At 39.0% G+C, this 22,723-nt stretch overlaps 1 protein-coding gene across 1 annotated transcript; it reads left to right on the top strand.

The window, feature by feature from the left end:
• The first annotated feature begins 615 nt into the window (after positions 1 to 615).
• On the top strand, positions 616 to 21,986 carry IFNGR1 (interferon gamma receptor 1). The gene is made up of 7 exons (XM_033103276.1): positions 616 to 891; positions 10,483 to 10,597; positions 11,644 to 11,807; positions 13,367 to 13,536; positions 16,112 to 16,301; positions 19,276 to 19,403; positions 20,842 to 21,986. Exons 1-7 carry the CDS (start codon positions 699 to 701, stop codon positions 21,418 to 21,420), a joined length of 1,539 nt encoding a protein of 512 aa, XP_032959167.1. The 5' UTR covers positions 616 to 698; the 3' UTR covers positions 21,421 to 21,986.
• Positions 21,987 to 22,723: the final 737 nt, after the last annotated feature.

Here is a 22,723-nt window from a genome sequence, read left to right as displayed (position 1 = left end):
CAAGACTTAAAGCAGGTGAGGTGATTAGCTATGTGCATGTCCAATATGGCTGAAGTGGAATGGGAGAGATGCGGAGTAATAGGTGATGCCGTCAGAAATGAAAGAGGGCAGATCTCATGATAAAAGGCTGCTTAATAAATTGCTATTTGATATTTAATTGCTGAAAAGGTAATACAAGTTGTTTTTCCACCAAGGAAAATGTAGTTCTTGGCCAAACCAATTGGATTTGGGCTGTGTAAATATGCACAAACCATGTCACTAGTGAAGCTTCAGATTCCTTAAATATAATACAAATTCAGGGATTAGGGAAAGCACTTAAAGGCTCTTTCTGTTCTAAACTCTCAGGTTCCCAGATGCCTTGATGGCGAAGGCTAATAGGGTAAAATGGTTGTGGCCTAGGGCAAAGTTCTGCCCTAACACTTTCAAAATAGGAAGGATCGCGAAAGGTGTTGCCAAGTCTCTGGACCCAAGTTCCTCAGAAACCCAGGAGCCCAGATCGCTCCCACGGACTGCCGTGACCCTTCCGCCGTGCTGCCTTGAAACTGGCCTCTCGGGGCCTTTTCGTCTTATTCCTGCCTCCCCGCCGCGGGCCCCGCCTCCCTGACCACTTCCGGCCTCCTGCGCGTAGTCCCGCCTCCCGTTCCAGGTCTTGGCTTCGCTGTCCGCGTCTTATTGCCGTGTCCACGCCCTGGTTCCCGATGGAACTCCGGTACGCGGGGGCGGAAGTGACGCGAGTTCCAGGGCCTAGGGCCGTGCGGAGGGGCGCTGGCCGCCGCTCGGGGCCACTCTCTGAGTCTATCCAGAGCAGCATGGCTCTCCTCCTCCTCTTCGTCGTCGTCACGCAGGCGGCGAGCAGGACTGTGATCAGCACCGCGAAGCCGCGGCTGTCAGGTACTGCCGCTCGGAGCAGGGTCGCGGCCGGGGGGGCATGGGGGTGGGGCGGCCGCCGCCCCTGCTTGGAAGCCTCGCCCCGCGGAGCCGCACCCGCGTTCGTCCCGGACGCCTCGGTTCCCGACGCCCCGGGGCGTTGGGTCCTGCTGGGGTGGCACCCGGGAAGGGGACTGTGGGTCCCCGCGATTTGCACACACTCTAGTTCCCTTTCTCTCGCCTCTTCCGTTGTTGCCGAAATAACAAAACAAGCTTCTCAATTCTCCAGTGCTTTGTATTCATTTTTAAATAAGTGAGTTTCCTGGTCAGCATTTGTACACTGTGGCCAAAGCTCATGACTTAAATACTATACTCTTAGGGTGGACCCCCCAAATCCTTGGGAGATGGGAGAAAAGTTGTTCTTTCGCCAGCTGAGAGTTAAGTGGCAGTTCTTGGTCATCTTACGGATAAGTCTTGAAGTGGTGAAGAGCAGGTTTGCCAGGCGATAGGTCTCTTCATATCGCTTAGTTCTTGGAGCATTTTATTTCCGCTCCCTTACTGAGATTTCCCCGGAATCAGATGCTGAGAATACCCGATGTAATGGTGATTCGGAGCTCCAATAAAATCAGGAAAGCCCTTCTACAAGAGGGATAAACCTAAATTATCAGAAACGCTGTCGGGTCTTAAGTGTCCCCTCAGTGTTCACAGCTAGCACTCGCCTGGAATGGGTCAGGGAGGCCCAGCTCCACCACCTTTGGCAAACTGAGGCTGAAGCTCTGTATTAGGACTTCTTCCGCGAGCTTCTGTTAGGTGTGCTCCAGCTCTGCTCGGCTTCCTCTTTAAAAATCAACTTTAATTTAAAAAAAAGAAAATCAAGCAAACAAATACTCATTCCTTGGGACAGTCAGTGTTGTTGGGAATATAAAAATGGGAGTTGTCAGTTTCTGCTTGCTTTCAGGGATCATTACATAGCTACCAGTTCAGTGCTAGGCACTGTTGTGGGTTCTCATTTTCATCACATCTCATTTTCATAACAACTCTATAAAGTAGGTACTGTTGGTATCTCCACTTACAGATGAGACATTGAGGCACGTCTGCCCAACTTGTAGAGAGGTGGCTGGTACTCAGTGTGGGGAGCCTGGCAGTTGGGCTCCAGAGTCCAAGTTCTTAACTACTCTGCAAACTGCCATTACTGTGGGCAAGTTAGTCATCCACAAGGGCGGGTCAGTACATTGTGGTAAGAGCTTGAACTTACGCGCTGGCTACTAGAAAGCAAGGAACAGGTGCCTGGCTCTGGCCAGGGTAGTCAGGCAAAATGAGAAGATGACCCCAGAGTTGGAACTGAAGGTGCAGGAGACTTGTGTGTGTTTAGAGGAAGAGGTGTGAAACAGCATGTTGAATTAGTGGAGTATTAAGCATTTTCTTGTATTACATGTGTGAGGATACAAGGGGATGCGAGGGGGGAAGTGCCTTGGTATGGTCACGTGTAACTACAAAGGATAGAAACACAGCTTTGGGTGACTTAGGCAAAAAGAGGTATTGATTGGCTCAGAGTCTAAGCAAAAGTTAAACAAAAAGGTAGAGACGCTAGCTGGGCCTCAGGAAGCCGAACCAAGAAGTTCAAATCGCCAACACTCTCCATTTCTTATTACTAACTCTCGGAGCATTGACAGCTTTCCCTAGTTGGCAAGAATCGTGGATGTTGACAACTTTTGGGTTTTGACATCTTGCAGCTTCTATCCTAACAAAATCCCAGAGGGAGGCCCTGATTTACCCAGCTTGGGTCAGGTGCCAGTTCACATGGGAACGATATTTTTGCAGGGGATTGTGGTAGGGGAGTTCCCAGAAGAAGAAAAATCATGTTTCTGAAAGAAATACCAGTGCTGAGCCAACAAAATGATATGCTCACCATACCTTGCTCAAGTCAGTGGGCAGCCACTGGATGATTTTAAGAGGAGAAATGATTTTATGCAGGATCGGATATGCCCTATAGAAAAAACCATGCACATTATAAAATGGTTTGGGGATAGAATCAAAGGAAAGACACCACTTAGGGCACTGCTGAAGTCTGGGAGGAGTTGGTGAGAAGTGGCAGTTTAAATGGAGAAGAGAGGACAGTTTGAAGAACATTTAGAAGGCAGAATCAGCAGAACTCTGTGACTGATTGGATGTGGAAGAGAAGGGGAAGATGACTAAGGTTCCTGGCTCAAGCAGGGCATTATACCAAGTGCCAGGCTCTTCCCTTTGAGTACAGGGCACTCCTGAGCATGGCACATCTGTGACTGCACTATTTGCTCATCCTTGAAGCAGCCCTGGGAGTAGAATTGCCTGTCTCTCCCCCATAGAAAGATCTACTCTGGCCTTCTGTATGCCAGCATTTTGTAACCAAGTGTTGGCAACCCTGCCCCCCCCCCTTTTTTCAGTGTGTTTCTCTAGATTTTGTTGTGTTCCCTATGCTTTTAAAGTTAGTTTAAAATGCAAACTCTCCAGAGTGTAGAGGACAACCCACAAGGACGCCCTGTTTCTGGCTCTTGGCAGCTTCCCTGTCTCTCCAGCGCCTGGCACTTAATACATATTCAGTGTGTTAACCCTTATTAGTGCTGGGTTTGATGGTGTATTTGGAAGTTCACCTTAGATGGGATCTGGTAGGAACAGCGAAGCCGACAAGGGAATATAGTCAGTCTCTGAAAAATCCAAGTGGTTGAGAATGTATTGCATTACAGTTGTGGGCTTTTGTTAATATTTCTTAAGTGAATTGATAGGGAAAATACATACATGTGTGCCATCTAATAATTCACTTTTCATTCACTTTTCATATAAAAGAAGTATATATTGTGATGTGAATCAGTGCCTGCTAGTAGCTGCCTTCTTCCAGTTTGCTCTCCCACTCTGGATATTTGTCGCGTCTAGCGCAACACGGGCAGTGAGGGTACGAGAAGGGGCGACTTTGGGTTAAGTTTTAAGAAAGAAACATACAGAGACTTAATGCAGTTAAATCTCAAAAGGCCAGGGGTCTCACAGTCATGAAAGACTGGAGCCCAGAACAAAGCCGACTGGAAGTTTTTATTGGTAAGTATACAAGGGAGTAGCAGTGTTTTTGGCACGGTCTGTGGGACTCACTTATCACGTTATAGAAATTACCCAAACCAATTATGTTGCTCTTCAAACAGCCGAAGCAGAAAGTCCTTGAGGTGAGGTATGCAACTCCTTTAAGGGACATATATCATGTGTCGAAATTGTTTCACAGAGCTGAGCAGAGAGAGCTTAATCTTATCACTCTCAAGACTTTTCTCCCAATTAGGTGAGAGGGGAAGCCAGAGTCAGCAGCCGCTTGCCTGGGGAAGGGGAGACAAGGCCCCTTCCCAAATCTTTCTAAGGCAGCTCATGGGGGTCTCCACGGGGTTCCGCCTGGCTTGAGTTGTCCCCCCCATGGGGAATCTTACTCGTCATTGGCTGCAAACCCTCTTTTGGAGACTAAATAGAGAGAAATATACAGTCCCAGAAATGCACAGTCTCACAGACTCTTCTTTCCTTAAGGAAAGACACGGGGGGACAGTCTGCTAGGCTGCTGTGTGACAACAGGTATTATCTTAAGAGTAAACTGTACTTTGGCACAGATGTGGCCAAAGTACAGTTTACTGTACTAATTCACCTCTGTTTTTCAACTGTCCTTCTGTTCATTCTCTGACTTTAGGATAATGCTCTGAGTGTATTTAATTTTTTCATTGTTTTCTTTGGATTCTATTTTTATTTCTTTCAGAGATTCCAAATATTTATGACAATGCATTTTAATTGAATTTATTGAATAGGTGTTAATAATAATTTTCTTTTACAATTTATTCTGATTCATGATTCAAATGGGCTATGAAAGTTCCACATTTCAGTTCTCCGTAAAAGAATACTTAAAGAATTGAAGAGAAAAATAACCTATTTAAAGAGCTGTCTTACAAAATTTTGTAGCACACAGCAATAATGCAGTTGTTGTATGAACTAGATGAATAATTAATGGTTCCATTTTGATTGGATAGTCAGAATGAGAGTTGAACCATATTTAAATGAATTCCTGACAGGAATGAATCAGTTCACTTGTAATTTTCCTATGAAGGGAGTGTCTTTATTTTAGATTATCCCAATACATAGTAACCCTAATATGAGATATCCATTTTAATCATGCCCATGTGATGTCTAAAGAAATGATTTACTTAAATGTACTTTTCAAATTTTGCAGTGGCCATCGTTTAATCGTGATAGTATAATAAATCGGAAAATTACTTGAAGCAGGTGCTTGTGAAGTCATCAGAAAATAATCGTCTCCAATTCCTATTTGTAGATGGAGGTTATTTCCCCCTTATTTTCCCCTTATTTTCCCCTTATTTTTATCACACTATCACAAAAATGACACCTAAGCAGTTTTTCTTAATTAAAACCAACACAACTTTACATATTGTCAAAGCTTTAGGTAACTTCTCTAAGCCTCCGTTTTATCATTGGTGAAAATATGTACAATAACAGTACCTCCTTTATAGGCTGTCGTGGTGCTTAACTGAGATAATGCATAAAAAAGTTGAGCGCATTCCTTGTCCTGTAGCAAATGTTTAATATATATTAGTGATTATTATTCAATAATGTGCCTCTTTATTTTAACAAATATATTTGAAACATTAGATTGTTTTAGTTACATATGAGAAATTATGTTGACTTAAAAAAAAAAAATCTCATCCAGATCAATATAAGACATTTAAACAGGCCTAGCAGCTAACTTGTTCTCCCACCTTTTTCTTTTCATGGACTGAAAAGGCCTTTATTTTTTAAGTTCTTAAAGTATTTCTCAACTTACAATGACTTAGTCCAGAGGGGACTTGGTCTTGAGAAATGACTATTATCAGGGGACTAATCCAATTAGAATTCATTGCCTTGCCAAGTAAACTCATCTAGATGAAATTGGATGAACAGGAGCAAGAATAAAATCCTGCATTTCAGGTCAGTAAAGGACCGTGTTTCTCCAAAAATAAGACCTAGCCAGACAGTCAGCTCTAATGTGTCTTTTGGAGCAAAAATTAATCTAAGACCCGGTATTATATTATATTATATTATGTTATATTATACCTGGTCTTATATTAAAATAAGACCAGGTCCTATATTAGTTTTTGCTCCAAAAGATGCATTAGAGCTGATTGTCCAGCTAGGTCTTATTTTCGGGGAAACAAGGTAGTTGAGCAGATGTTTATTGGATAAGCCCTAACTTGGTGGTGGTTTGGGTCAAAGGGATTTTAGTTAATTACAAGCTCAGTATAAGCCCATCTCTTAAAAAAAGACAGAAAAGAGAGTATTTCCTTCACATCTGTTGCATCACTTCTGGGCTCCACATTTTAAGAGGTGGAGCATGTGATAAAACCAGACTAAATCCCAAAGACGGTTGGGAATAAGAGAAGACTGCAGGAATAGGAGGGGCCTTGACCCAGCTGAGGACCTATTATTTAGAAAGTAAAATAGACCTGAAACATTTTAGGTGTTCTCAGTTGAACCCTTAGTTCTGAAACTATCTTTTTCTGCAGGTGCAAGAAAATAATATGGGGATATACTGTACAACATGATGACTATAGCTAACACTGCTATATAGTGTATTCACAAATTGCCAAGAGAATAGATCCCAGAAGTTCCCATCACAAGGAAAAAGATTTGTTTTCTCTTTTTTCCTTCTTGTATCTATATGAGATGATGGATGTTAACTAAACTCCTTGTAGTTATCATTTCACAGTGTATGTAATTCAAGTCATTGTGCTATACACCTTAAATTTATACAGTGCTATAGGTCAATTATATCCCAATAAAATGGAAAGAAAAAAATAAAAACCATAAAAAGAGAAAATAATAATAAAAAGAAGTCGAAAATAGACTGTTTTCCATTCCTTTCACAAAGTGATGGATATATTCCTAAATTTCAAAGCCCCCAAATATTGAAATGTTTCAGTGAAAAAACTTCTATGAACACTTGAAATATCATGTGCAAGAATTCTCAAAGTGTCTCTTCATTTGAAATCTATAGGACACTGCCGCTTGCTAAGAGAAAAAGTTGGAAAGCATTAATAAAAATAGCCATTTTATCAATACTGTCAAACCATTCAGGAGGGAGATTGTGACCATAAATATATTCTGAAAAAATGCTGTAGTCTTGGTTTGATATTTTCCCCTTTTCCTGTCTGAATTTCTCATGACATTTCTCAGTTTGTAGTATAAGAAGAAACCTTTGTGAAAATACCCATGGCCTGCTTCTTTCAGGTGAGGAGGGTGTTAACATCTTTTCTCTGAGAGTTGTTCGTTCATTCAGGAAGGGATCTGGATGCTTTAACTTGGAACATTTGTTTTTGACTTGTGGTATTAAGTGACTTCTAATCCACAAAAACACCTTAATTGCTGGCCCCTTTATTCTCATGTCTTTTTGCTGCTCAGTTTGTCTTTCCCGTAGAGGGGTTAGTAAGCAGATTGTCTAATCTAATGGTGTCTACAGGGTACAGAACTCTGTTCTGCCATAGATGTACACATCTTCTAGACAGTCTTTGTATGCTATTGTGTCAAAATCAGTGAAGAACTGTGGCTGCCCCTCTTTCAGTAAAGGCACAGGTGCTTTTGGCGGTTATACCCTTCTGTCACCATCCGTGCAGAGGAACTCCTAAGATACCTGTAGTTGTTTGCTTCCCCCCCACCACCCTGCCTTTCCCAGGAATTATTACAGAGCTGCTCTTGCTGCTGTGTTTTGGTCTTCTGTGACATCCTCATTGCCCCGTCTAGTGGCAATGCTTCATTACTTACTAATCGTCATCCCTATTTTCTGTTCTCTCCCTGGCTCTTTTTTCATATCCTGTCTCTTCTAGTTTATCACCAGGAAACAGTTGGCTGTACCGAGAACCCTCCTTCCCCCCCACCCCCGCATTGTAATTGAGTGTTATGAAAAACTGATTTTTCTCTCCTGTGTTTGGTTTTGTTAAATCCTCAGCTGCTAGTTCTAGAGGAGTTCTGGGAAGCAAATCTTAAAATAGCTCAAGCGTACTCTGGGTCGTCTGCAGATATAATGCACCAAATAACTGAACCCATTTCCAAAGACAAAATGAGTTACAGAAAACTATCCTGGGCATTTTAAAGAGATGGGAAAATCTGTAAGATTATTTTATTTCATGAGATACTCGAGTAGGATCTTTCCTGAAACTCCATGCATAGTACTCTCTTGCTATATTTTTATTTACATAAGGTAAATTTATTATGAATAGGAGTTTGCCGTACACCTTATTTTAATCTGAATATGTAACAATTTGAACGTTAGGTTACAAAATTCTGAAATTTAATGAGAAAACTACTCATGTCTATCATGTGATTTTTGGCAAAGATAACAAAGGAAGGTGTCTAATAACTATATGGTTTCTCTTCTGGTAGCATGAAAACCACAATATATCCTTTGATGTAAATACTTAGAAGTTTCTCCTTTAATCTAGTGGTAATTTCTGTCTGCTATAATCCATCAAAACCTCTTCTTCCTGCCACCTGTCTTGATTACTTTGAAAGTCCCTGTCCTAGTCTAACCATGTCAAGCTTTTACTTAAATTATGGGAAACATAGTTTGATTCACATTAAAATCTAATCTAATGCTGCACAAATCTACTGTTTTTGGTTTTATAATATATGAATCAGTAACCTCTTAAATATAAATGCATTTTATTTGATATTCTGTATATAGATTGACTTCTGTATGCCTTTTTCTCAAATACAGGAATTTCAGATTGAGCATATACAGTTAAAAAGGCATTCCTGTTGGGAATCAGTTTTTAAAAGGGGGTTAAACGGAAAGAAAGAACTGTCCTAATTGGAAACTGGAGGAAGGCATATCCTTGTTAGGTGCTGGCAGAAAGCTACTATGAAATACGCCTGGTGAGCCGCATGACCTAGCTAAGGAGGTTTCCAAGCAAAGTGTTGAAGGTGCCATGTGGTTTCTTCTTGCTTCTAGTAAATGCAAGACTAGAGAGTGTAATCAAGGGAAGGACTGTTAAATAAGAAGAAACCAGAACCTGGTGGTTTGAAAATTCTCAGCCTCTGAAGAGGCAAAAGCTGCTAAAATTAAGAAATGTCTTCTGCACATTCATTATGAGTTTTCTTAGCATCATGTCTCTCTTAGCTGGTTGCAAAATTACGTTTATATCTGTGATTATTATTTGATATTAGTGTGGAATTGAACCAGTGTGGGGTGCCTTTTATTTCCGCCTCAACCGTAGACTGTAAGCTGTTTGAGATTAGGTTGTTTCGGGAAGTTGATGAGCAAACATGTCATAGAAAAAGGAACCCTATTAAGGAAGCCTCAGTCGACCCTGCTGTACCCTGTATAGTAGGTATTTCCTTCAAAAGTAAGCAAATATATATGTGAAATTAACACCTCACTTTAGCAGATGAGGAAATCTGAAATAACTGTTTAGTAGTATAGCCAGGAAAGAAGGCAGATTTCTTAATGTCCAATGCAGGGAATATTTTTCTTATTAGAACAGTCCACTCGGTATACACCTGAGTCACCATCACTGTCATCTGGGGTATCATCTGAGGTGTCACCTCAGAATTTTAGAGGAGAAGGATGAGTAATGGTTGGAAGCCACTGAACCTTGGCCACATTGCCATTCATTTATTTAAGTTGTATAAATAAATCATGTTTAATAGAGTTTTCTATTTTGGGTCATGTCCCCAACTGTATCTATACCTTCGTATTCATTCATAAAGAAGGAAATGGAAGGAAGGGGGGAGAAAGAGAGAAAGGGAGTGGGGAAGAGGAAGAGAAGACATTGTATGTGTGTCCGTTTTCCAAGGGTCGGTGGAAGACAACCTGCTGCATTGAGCAGGGGGAAAATGCCTACTTTTAATAACTAGGTTTCAGTTTTGGTAATGTCTGATGACAATATAAAAGTGACTCTGCCTATTCTCATGTGGCTCACATCTTATCAACAGACGTTTTCTGATAAAAGAGCAAAGGCAAGAAGAAATATTGGATATGTTTTGTATAAAGCCCTGCACACCACAGAGAGTAAAATGTTGGTGAAACTGGAATGGCAGTTGGCTCTCCTTCAGTCAATCATTAGGCATCTATTCCTGTGCTATTTAGAAAAGGTATTAAAGGTGTATAATAGTACTGGGGTAGGGTTGAGAGCCTGAGAGGTTTTAGAGTGATATTGGCCATCCCTATGGTAGCCACTTCTCTAGATATTGAATACAATCTTTGGTGTCAAATATAGAAAATTCTAGTGTTAATTAAATAAATTGAGGATTATTACTACAACAGGCAGTGCATTTATTTTAAAAACTCCTAAAACGTTATAGTAACGTATTGCCTTATACTACATTTGTGTTTCCTTGTATCACAATGTTGTTTTAGTAATTTAAAATGAATCAGTGCTCTTCTGTGCATTTTTCAATAAAATTAATTTTTAGAAATCTCTTAATTTAAATAATTTTATTATCTATTTTGATGAATTCTACTTTTCTTCAAAATATATATTTGGTTAACACGGCTTCTTATAATAAGGTTTTTCTAATGTCAATGTTAATTGCTTACTATGTCCGTTATACTTTTTGAATCTCTTACAGTGCCTGTACCAACCAATGTTAAAATTGACGCCTATAACTTGAATACTGTCGTACGTTGGGATTACCCGGTCATGCCACAGACACCTGTTTTTACTGTACAGGTAAAGAAATATGGGTGAGTGTTACTCTTTTATACTTTTTATTCTGTTTTTGTCTAGGAATTTGCATATTCCATAATGCTCTGTGTTTTCTTCTGTCATCCTTCCTTCCGATGTGGCAAAACGTCCTGAACTGCTTATAGACTTCCAGAAGTCTTAAGGGTACAATTAGTTCTTTTCAGAACTTCCTGCCTCTTAGTTCTTCTTCCTGTCAAAATTGTAGACAAGTATCACTAATTTCCACTATTTTAAGGCATGGCAAATAAAGCTTACAGTTCTGTATTAAAAGTAATGATGCACTCTTCTTTTTTTTTTTTTTTTAACTTGGGGAACAGGACTTTATTGGGGAACAGTGTGTACTTCCAGGACTTTTTTCCAAGTCAAGTTGTTGTCCTTTCAGTCTTAGTTGTGGAGGGTGCAGCTCAGCTCCACGTCCAGTTGCCGTTGCTAGTTGCAGGGGGCGCAGCCCACCATCCCTTGTGGGAGTCGAACCGGCAACCTTGTGGTTGAGAGGATGCACTCCAACCAACTGAGCCATTCGGGAGTTCAGTGGCAGCTCAGCTCAAGGTGCTGTGTTCAATCTTAGTTGCAGGGGGCGCAGCCCACCATCCCTTGAGGGAGTCGAGGAATCGAACTGGCAACCTTGTGGTTCAGAGTCCACTGGCCCATGTGGGAATCGAACCGGTAGCCTTCTGCGTTAGGAGCACGGAGTCCAACCACTTCAGCCACCAGGCGGCCTTGCTCTTCTTATAGTGTATATGTAATGTGTTGGATTCTGTAATTAAGTAGTGATCATGTTAATAGAATGTAAAATTGCTTAATGAGCAGATTTTTAAAAATTGCATGTGGAATGGGTGTACAAGTCTTATAACTTGAATTGAGCCTTTTTATTGTAAAGGCATTTGTAGTATTTGTCACCAAAGTAAGGGCTTCCTACTTTGTCTAGCTTCTCCGTCCTATTCTTATTCAGTTCCTTCTACCAGCTCTGTGCTGTGAATAAAAAGCAAAGCGTAGGCTGAGATGGTTCAAGTTTATATATTAATAAAAATCCTCTTCATTTTAGGAATGCAAAATGGATTGATGCCTGCAATACCTCTGATCCTCAGTGTAATATCTTTTCCATGACTGGCGATCCATCAGTTGGTCTGTGGGCCAGAGTTAAAGCTAGGCTTGGACAGGAAGAATCGGCCTATGCAGAGTCAAAAGAATTTATTTTGTGCGAAGAATGTGAGTAGAATCTATACATGTCTAAATTTTGAATTTGAAAATACTTACACGTCTTCTGTATATATTTGCTTTTATTAGCAGTTGCTAAAAATTATTACAATGCCCAAGAAACATTTGGAAGAATTCAGGGAGTTCGTGTCTTCCTCTTCCCAGGTCCCACAAAATGGGGCTAAGAGGGGCCCATCTCTTTGGCCCTACTAGATCGTTACATTTTCTCTCCCTACAAATATGGGTTAGTGCTCTGCAACCAGACTCCACATACCCTCCGCCTCCGTACCTTCTCGGTCATTCCTTTCTAAGTTACGTTCACTGAGGACTTTGGCAGTTGCTGTCATTCTTCCTCTCTGCCTTAAATCTTCAAGGCCTGAGGGAATTTTAATCCCAATTTTATACATTAAAACAATGTTAGAGTTCCGCAATCTCTTCAATCTCAATGATTTTCAGTTCTACACACTTCCAGCCCTCCATTCCCATCTGTACCTGATCTTCGTTACCTCTTCAAGCTCTCGGCTCTTCAATGCCAAGTCCTCTTTCCTGATTCACATCCTACCTTGTAGCCCTCATGCCCTCATTCCTGGGTAAAAGAAGCCTTTAGTCACCTACTCCTCCCTAGTCTTCCAGTCCTTCCGTGCCTTGCCTTCCAGCCTCACTTCCTTCATTGTTCAGCTTCATGCTTCATTGCTCCAACCATTGCCTCGTTCTCCTCCTCCTTTTCCGATTGTGCCTACTGGGTCTCTTCCACAGCCCTTTCTGTACTTGCCTTTGAAATAGGTTTATTCCTCCAAGTTCACACCTTTGTCATCTGATAACTACACCATCTGTATGTCAGATTTTTCCCACATAGATTTGTCAGAGGCGTGCTATGTGCCAGAAAGTATGTTAGGCCCTGAGAGGATACATTAATGAGTCAAAAACAGACCTGCCTGGGACATAGCAGGTATACAATACATATGTGAAGAATAGATAAATGTTTCACCAACGAAGTGCCAGACATCAAAGACACATAATAAATATTTGTTGAATTAATAAATACCTAGTTCTGATTTTCACAATAAAAATTGAATGTATTTAGGAAATTTTTATATATAGCCTTCATGCCAGACATCCATAGGTGGAGCTACAAAGTTTCGGTGAGGGTTCAAAGATAACTAAAATGCCTTTTCTGAAACATTTTTTAGAAAACCATTTTTTTTTTTTTTAATCCACAGAACCAAAGAAAAAGGAAAAAGTAACTTAATAGAGCTTCTTTATGTCAAGTTGTTTTTACCAAGATTTCATGACCAACTATTTTTCTTTAGGACTAGAAATGAATTTAAAGTGTTAAAGAGGAGTTTTGATTAGATAAGAATACTTCTTGCCTGAAGAGATTTATTAAGCATTTCTTTATTAAGGACACATAGACTGTCTTCTAGATCATTTTGGAATGGTTTAAATGTGGTTTTGCTTTAGAACAGCAGTAACAACTAGTGTAGGTTGATTGATTTTGGTAATTTATATAATGTACTATAAAGTTCCAGGGCCAGTACTAATTTTACTTCTTTTTTGTTCCCCCGCCCTAGGGAAATTTGGACCACCTAACGCAAGTATCAGACAGAAGGAAGACGAAATCATTATTAATATATATCATCCTTTAGCTGTAGATGGAAATGAGCCAGAAGCTATTTATGATGAAGAAAATTCTTGTTCTATATTCGTGTACAATGTGTATGTGAGAATAAATGGAAGTGAGGTATGTGTTTGTATTTCATGTTTTTCAAAATGGAAATTTTTCTGTTGCTAGCATAAGTTGTTTGTGCATGTAGTGTAAAAAAATAGAATGCTTATGACTCTTCAGGCAAAACTCATGGATCCTAAGTTTTGGTAAAAAAGAAAAAAAAGAAATAGATGAATGCTTTTGAAGGGAATTAGTGTTGGTGTTTATCAATAACACTGGCCAGGTGAGCACATTTTTTTTCTTTGCCTTGTGTAGCAGCATAGCCCTAATCTAGGATTTTAATGTGTATATTTTCATTTTTCCACCAGTAAGATGAGGATAATTTGAATCTTTTTCTTCCTCATTGGTAGTAGTGTAAAATAATACGAAGCTCTAATTGGAGTCATTGTTTTTCAAAGAAAAAGTTAATAGTACACTGTGGGGAAATAATTACATTCTGACACTGGTATGCAGACCACACTTGATTAGAACTATTCTATTCCATCCATTCTCCATAGTGCAGCCATTCCTTTATTTAACAATATTTGTCAAGCATGTGCTGTGTGCCTTCTGCAGCAGGAGAGAACAGTGAACACTACAGACAAATCTCCAGTGATAACTGCTATGGAGAAAAATAAAGCAGGGAAGAGGGAGGGAGAGGGGGGTTGGGGGCAGCAGTGATTTTCAGTAGGGTGGTCAGAGCAGGCTTCACTGGGAAAGTGTTGCTGGAAGCAGGGCTGGAGGAAGTGAGCTCCATAGATAATGATGGGGAGAGTGTTTCAGGGAAAGATCCCAGCAAAAGGACACTGCACAGGTGAAGGGAGCAGCAAAGCTGCACAGAGTGGAGGCAGGTAAGGCCATAGAGGTCACTGGGGCCACTCGCCTTAGGGCGTTGGAGGGATTTGACATTTATTGTGAGTTGAGATGTTGTACCCCGGGAAAGGTTTAAGCAGAAGAATGATGTCTGATTTAGTTTTTTTTTTAACTTTTTATTTATTTTAAGTGTGTGTTTCCGGGACCCATCAGCTCAAGCTCAAGTAGTTGTTTCAATCTAGTTGTGGAGGGCGCAGCTCACAGTGGCCCAAGTGGGGATCGAGCTGGCAACCTTGTTGTTAAGAGTACCGTGCTTTAACCAACTGAGCTAACCGGCTACCCCCTGATTTAGGTTTTAAAACATCACTTTGATTGCTAGCAGAATTGTCTTTCTAAAGTGCAAATCTAGCCGTATTAACTTCTCTTCTTAAAATCCTATAACAAATCCCCATCGGCTACAAAACGATATCTAAATTCTCTTTCATGGCATGGCCTCCAAAGCCTTCTGGGGCCTGCTGCATCCTTCCCAGCTGCCTGTCTCCTCATTCTTTCCAACCTTATTTTTATTCCTGCTTTGGTGAACTTGCTGTTCCTAATTCCCTGCACATAACATGTTCTTTCATAGAATGTCCTTCTCCTTTGGCAAATTTCTACTCATTCTTTAGTATTCAACTGGCGTATTATCTCCCCTTTGAATTCTTTTCTGCCATGGTAGACTATTTCCTCCTCTAAGGTCTGGTTATTTCTAATTCCTTATAGTAGTCCTCTTGCAGTACTCATTACTCTCTTAACATTTTTCTTAACGTCTCTTCTGTACCCTACGATGTTATCTGAGGTCAGGCACCACTGTCCTGCCTCTGTCTCCACATCCTAGCACAGGTAAGCCATGTACTTTGGCTGTTTTGAATGAATAAAATCCCCGAGATTGCTTCAATCCCTTCTATGTATTACTGCCAAGATAATTCTACAGCCTTTGCATAATACCTTTATTATTCTTCACATAAGATGCTTTTATCTCTCACCAGCTAAGTTTCTAGCACTATAGAAATAAGACTAATGAACATTTGTTGACATAGCAAGTAATAGTGAACATTCCTGCTATTTGGAACATTCCTGCTATTTGGGTTTTTCTTTTTTAAGATTTTATTGGGGAAAGGGAACAGGACTTTATTGGGGAACAGTGTGCACTTCCAGGACTTTTTTCCAAGGCAAGTTGTTGTCCTTTCAGTCATAGTTGTGGAGGGCTCAGCTCAGCTCCAGGTCCAGTTGCCGTTGCTAGTTGCTAGTTGCAGGGGGTACAGCCCATCATCCCTTGCAGGAGTCGAACAGGCAGCCTTGTGGTTGAGAGGACGCGCTCCAACCAACTGAGCCATCCTGGAGCTCAGTGGCAGCTCAGCTCAAGGTGCTGTGTTCAATCTTAGTTGCAGGGGGCGCTGCCCACCATCCCTTCCGGGACTGGAGGAATCGAACTGGCAACCTTGTGGTTGAGAGCCCACTGGCCCATGTGGGAATCGAACCGGCAGCCTTCGGAGTTAGGAGCATGGAGCTCTAACCGCCTGAGCCACCGGGCCGGCCCCTGAGTTTTTAAATTTATCCCTATAAAGAACATTTTAATGGATACATAGCATCATCTGTGTTGAAGTAACAAACTGACTTATTTGATGTCAACACTATTTTCAGACATGCTCAACATTCATCATACATACATTTTCTCCAGGTATTTGACCACCATACATATGATTGTTTTTTGCAGATTAAAAGGAACCATGCATTTTCATGTTTGTTTTTGCCCATATAGACCACAGAGAGAAGTTATGTACAAAAGGAAGATGATTGCAGTGAGACTCCGTGCAGCCTGAGTATTCCAGTGTCCTCACTGAATTCTGAGTACTGTATTGCAGTAGAAGGATTCTCAGATGTATGGCCTATTAAAACTGAAAAATCCGAAGAATCCTGTGTTACTGTTCTCAGTCCGAAGAGCATAGCAGGTAAGTTCTTGCCATTTTTTCCTAAATATAAAAAGTGGTAACTAACGTAGGGTAATGTGAAAAGAGGCAGTTTGCAATTTCAATAAATCTCTTCTCTTTTAAAAATAGTTCCATTCCTCAGAGAAGTTCAAAATTAAAAATAAGGCCATTTCTCAGCCAGCCAATTTGTAAAGCCATATGATAACCTTTTAACACAGGAAAGAAAAAAATATAATAAACATGTAAAACTACGTGCATAAATGTCTGCATTTCAGGATTACGCACAATATAAGTCAGTTTATTACTTCAGTATAGCAAGATGGTACATATTCATTAAGGTGTTCTTTATGGGGACAGTAAGCCGAAAAACTGAATAGGAGGAATGTTGATTAAAATTGTGTGACGTGAACTGGACAAGCACTAGAAATTCATATTCAAAAATAAATTTAGATTGGTTTAAATAATGAATTATGGGTCACTTTTATAACATTTTAATATAATTATTTTTATTTAATCATCTTTTCTTTGTGTGTGGGGATATATAGAACTTTAGAACTGACATTCTCATGTGTCAGGTACTGTAACAAAAATTGGGGCCTTTGAAGTTTTGAAATTTAAATGTGCATTGTAGGTAATTTGTAAAATATGAAAAGCCAGAAGAAAACAAAATTAGTTGTAGTTCTGCCATCCACATAAGTTACTCACCGTTTGGTGGATTTTTTCCCATCCTGTTTTTCTCTTTTTCTACATATCCAGGTCATGTTGTTCATTCATATAATTTTACATACTGCTTTAAGCATCTGTTATAAATCTCTTTCCATATTATTTTACATAATTTATTAATACTACTTTTTAATGTATGTAGAATATTTCATCATGCAGATTGTATTCTATTGAATGTTCCCCAATTTTTGGACTTTTAGATTACTTATATAGTATATATATTTTTTCACTTGTTGGATGTTTTAAGGATATATTTCCTAGGTTAAAAAAATACAAAAATTTTATGGTACACATATCTTTTTTTAATTAGTTTCAGGTGCACAAGACAAAGTAATACTTAGACATTTATCATTTATATCCCTCACACTGTGTGAACCCCTCTCCCCCATCCACTAACCCTCTGACATCGCACAGAGCCATTACATTTCCACTGTCTCTATTCCTAATGCTGTACTCCGCGTCTTGTAAGTATATACATACATATATACATATACATATATATATATATATATATATATACACATATACATATATATATAAAATTATAGTTGGAATTCATTGTTGTTCAGCTTCAGGTGTACAGTGCAGTGATCAGGCATCTACATCTTCCCTGTGATGGTCACCCAAATGGGACATGTGTCTATCGGATACCCTACAAAATCTTTACAACATTATTGATTACGTTCCCCAGATTAATTTTCAAAACCCCATGGCCATCGTGTGGTTACTGACTGTTTTCCTAATCCCCTCACCTTCCCCCTTTACCCCCACCCTCGCGCCCATCTAGCAACCCTCAGTTTTTCCTCTATGTCTCCAAAACTGTTTCTGATTAGTTCATTTCACTTATTCTCTTCTTTAGATTCCACATATAAGTGAGATCACATGGTATTTGTCTTTCTCTGTCTGACTTATTTCACTTAACATAATGTTCTCTAGGTCCATCCATGTTGTTGCAAATGGTAAGATTTCTTTCTTCTTTATGGCTGCGTAGTACTCCATTGTATAAATGTACCACATTTTCTTAATCCAGTCATCTACCGATGGGCATTGCGGTTACATATCTTTTTAAAGAATGGAAATCTAGGTTGAAGAATCAAACCAAACACCTAAAATTTAATACTATTAATAATAACTTTTAGGCCATTATATGAGAGTTTCAAATAGGTGACTTAAAATAATGCTGTGCATTTTGTGCCAGTTTTCATTATGCTATTTTGAAAAACAAAATCTTAAAATACACAAAATTTTGAAAATAATGCAAATGCCCCAGATTTACTGTTAAAAAAAAAATCCTGAATTATAAACTGGGCCAATATCGTGGCCACATGGTGGCACCACTGTGGCTCACAGCAGCCTTCCCTGCGTGCTTCTAAGCCCAGTGTGAGTTTAGTTATGTGCTGATTTTTATCTTTTATTATTATAATAATTTATTTCCACATCCTGTAACAGGTGTGATACAAGCATTCATTTAGTAGTAACTTCCAGAATTACTGTTCCAAAGAAATAACTTTGGAATAGAAATTAAAGGTAATGAAATGCCATGAAGGGAGGCCAAACACCACCACTATATGTGGGTACTATTGATTTGGAAGAGATGAGTATGAAAAAAAGTACTGAAGATTGGGCTATGAAAAGAAAAAGCAGCATTAGAGACAAATACCCAACAGTGATTCTAGATGTATGTGCTCTGAAACAATCTTCCCTATTTTCTATTGTTCTTTATACCCGGTTTGCAGTCAAGGAGACTTTATTTCTGTGCAGCATTCGTCCGTGTGTGCATGTGTGTACATCTGTGTATCCTTATAAATATCTTAATCTTGAAATAAATATGAAATGTAACAGAATTCTGAGGAGTCGGACTACATTATTTTAAGAGTTATAGACATTGCCAGAATTTATTTCTAAGGAGATATATTTTAAAAATTTTTACTTCGCCTCTTTAAATGAGAAAAAAAGCATAACTCTGGAAACACCCTCTATTTGGGGTTGTAAGAACATTGTTAGGAAAACGCTCTTTTATCCACACTGTGCCGTGAAAGTATAATCAAAGACAGTGTAGAATGAGCGAGCTGGGAGGAACAATGTTGCATGTAGGTCAGGAGCTGATTTTTCACTCCTCTCCTGACATCGGTCCAGTGTTCCTTACCCTCTGACTGTGTTCTTCACCTGATGTGTGCGTCTATTAAAGGACAACTCCAAGAGTTTATAATTAGTACATGGCTACAGCTGTATTCTATCTTAATTCTAATTTGTGATTTTTCCCATCTCATAGATTCTGTTTGGATTCCAGTTGTTGCTGCTGTCCTCCTGTTTCTGGTACTTGCCCTGGTATTTCTATGTTGTAACGTTAAGGAGATGAATCCGTGTAAGAGAAAAAACATCATGTTACCCAAGTCATTGGTAATGTATTTAAATACTTTAATTATATACACTCAGATGTTAATTTGAACCTTTTTGATCGTTTCTTAAAAGTTCTCTTTAAAAGTAGACTGATGTTCAGCACCGTGTCACCTACCATAAGTCGCTCATCTGCCACACACCCAACACCACATAGTTCTCACTATGCACCAGGCACTTTTTTATGCATGTGGCAAAAGCACAGTTAGGCAAGTCTGTTAAGAAGCTTCAAGTCTAGTGGGAGAAAAAAAATAAGTATTCAGTGGGTGTGATTAGGTTCAAAAACAGAGGTTTATCTACATGCCAGTGAGGACTTTGTCCATTTTGTGGGGTGGGAGTCAGTCGTGCCTTTTCCAGAGGCCGTGATGCCTGAGCAGTCTTGAGGGACATATAGTAGTTCATCCAGGGACTTAGGGATGGTATGTGCTGAGGTCCAGCATCAAGAAAATATGGCTTTTGAAAATCTGCAGCTACAAAGCCACTTCATTATGGTTGGAGTGTAGAAGGAAAGATGGCCAAGAGTGAGACTAAACTAGAAGTTTAACATTTCAATGCCTAACATTTAAAAGCCTTTGTATGCTGGGAGAAAAAAAAAAACAGTTAAAAGATAACAGAATGGTAGTTTTTTGAATCACATATGACAGGAGTGATAGCTGATATGCAAAAGGCACATTTAAATTTGTTATGAATATGCTATATTTCAGTAAAGTGGATAAGAACTAGCAACAATTAGTAGACAATTCATGTATGAATTATCTCACTTGTCCTCACTAGTAATTAAGCACAAAGCAACATTGCATTATGCCACTTTACACCCACTAGAAAAAGAAAAAGAAACCTGAATATTTAGGAGTATTAGTAGTGGTAAAATGGATATATGTTGGTAAAAAGTCATATAGCCCTGGGTAGGAAGATAAGCATCAGATGAGTATACAGTGTCATAATTCCATACACATGCCTCAGCCTTGGACTTAGTTATTCCACCCTTCAGAATTTATTATAAAAAAAATAATTTCACAAATAAAAAGACACGTGAGAATATTTTTTTCAACATGTTTTGGTAAATAGTAAAAATTGGAAACACTTTAACATTTACTATTAGACAAATTATTTAATCATCAGTATAAAGAAATTATGAGCCAATGAAAATGGTAATTATGAAGGCGAATGGTAAAATTATTATGTAAAATGAGTAGCTGTACTCCCAAGTATAACATGCGTGTGAAAAGTAATGCATGAAAAGCAACATATATTGGTGAGATAGTAACTTTTTAAAAATCCTTGTTTTTAATCTAAAAATAGTATACTGCTATCTTAAGTATACCATTTAGTGGTATATTTAGTTGTTCATTAGCCTTAGACCATTTTTTTGTTTTTTTGAGAATAGGCACTTATGTGTAGTAGTTTATTGTTTTTAATCATTGATTTCCTCTTCTCTTAGGTGTCTGTGGTAAAAAATGCCTCTTCAGAGGCAAAGTCGGAACCAAAGTATGTGTCACCCATCAGCTATGAAGTAATTGTCCCTGAAAATGAAGGTGACAAGGTGATCTGGGAAGAGCAGTTGTCACCAACAGTAACTTCAGGTACGCATACGGAGGACAATCTAGGAAAAGCAGAACACAGAGAAGTTCTTTCCAGTGAAACAGAAGTAGTGACCATTGAAGAAAATACTTCTGACACGGTCCCTGGCAGCCCCCTGACCTCCGTCATCAGAGAGGATTCTCTCCACTCAAGTAGTAACCAGTCTGAACCCGGCAGCGGTGCTTTAAACTCTTATCACTCCAGAAATGGTTCTGATAGTGGCCTTGTAGAATCAGACAGCTTATCTGATTCAGAATTTCCTCCAAATACTAAAACTGAAATAAAGACAGGAGGACAGGAGTCCATAATGCTGAGAAATACTACTACCTCCTTTGGTTATAATAAACCACATGTGTTAGTGGATCTGCTTGTGGATGAAGGCGGTCAAGAGTCCTTGATTGGTTACAGAGTCACAGCAGATTCCAAAGAGTTTTCGTAAGATCAACCAACCTGCACCAACTTAAAGGATCTCCTTGCCCTAAATAATTTTTCTGCTTCGATTTCATGTCTCAGCATGTTTTCAGAAATTGTATCTTCGTTGATATTAACCAAATACAGTAGCTTGATTTAGGTAAAAGGGTAAAGAGCCTATTTCATACCGTTGCAGGTGGTCTGAGAACAGCAAAGACTTTTTTTTAAAAAAAAACAAAACAAACCAACTGTCACATATGAACCTTTCCATATAGATAGGTTAGCAGTAGCAGTGCGTACGCTCTAATAACCCTGCTTCCTGTGATAGTAGATGCACTTCAGGAGATAAAATGGATTTTTTCTTTTCTGTGCCTCCATATGTTTTTGGTGGTGGTTTGTTTTTTGTTGTTATTCTTGTTAAGTTTATAGTATTTTTAAATGCTGCCTTCAAAAGAAATCGTGAAAGTTTTTCAAGTTGCATTTAATATCGAATTCAAACCAATAGAATTAATAAACTATGTAAATAGAATCATGTATATATATTTTTTTATGAGACATTGTATCAAGATTTTAAATAAAAAATTTTTGAATTTATTTTTGTGTTTATTTATTCAAGCACTTAACTTGAATATTTGTATTTTTTTGTTCCCATGCATTAATGCTATAGAATCATTTTCTAATTATTCATATCTATAAAACAGTTCTAAAAATAATCTCATCTTTAAAAATGGTCTTTTATGTCTGTGTTTCAATATTCATCACCCAGTGTGCAGACCACTGTTCCAAGCTGTTTGGGAAAAAAAGCAGATTTATCTGTCGAGCCTGTGGATTGAGGAGTCTCTAGCATACAGATGGTGGCTCCAAACCATAAGAGTGGGTGAGGGAGCCCTGAAAAGCATGTGGTATGAAGAGAGAATCCTCAACGAGAGGCAAACCAAGACCTAATACCTATATTATACAAGGAATTCCTGAAAGTTATTGAGGATAGGAATTTTAAGATTCAAATTAATTAACTGACAAAATATTTAAGTACAACTTATGTGAGGAAATAAAACATGGAAAACTTTGCTCATTTAAAAGTGCAAATCAAAATGAGGTACTATTTTATTGGTGGGAAAAACATCAAATACTGGTGAGATTTCGGTGAAACTAGTATATATATCTAGGGGACAGTGTCTTGTGAATTGCTTTTTTAACTGATGCGAGTACACAGCACATTCAATAAAAATACATATCCCTTACAAAATTTCTTCTGGAAAAACTGAAAATTAAATTCTTAAGACAAAATGAAAATTTGGACACATTAAAATGAGAAAAAACAAAAATACAAA

This window comes from Rhinolophus ferrumequinum, chromosome 3, assembly GCF_004115265.2.
Source record: "Rhinolophus ferrumequinum isolate MPI-CBG mRhiFer1 chromosome 3, mRhiFer1_v1.p, whole genome shotgun sequence".
Taxonomy (NCBI): domain Eukaryota; kingdom Metazoa; phylum Chordata; class Mammalia; order Chiroptera; family Rhinolophidae; genus Rhinolophus; species Rhinolophus ferrumequinum.
Note: the sequence above shows the minus strand (reverse complement) of the source record. Positions and strands in the feature narration are given on the sequence as shown.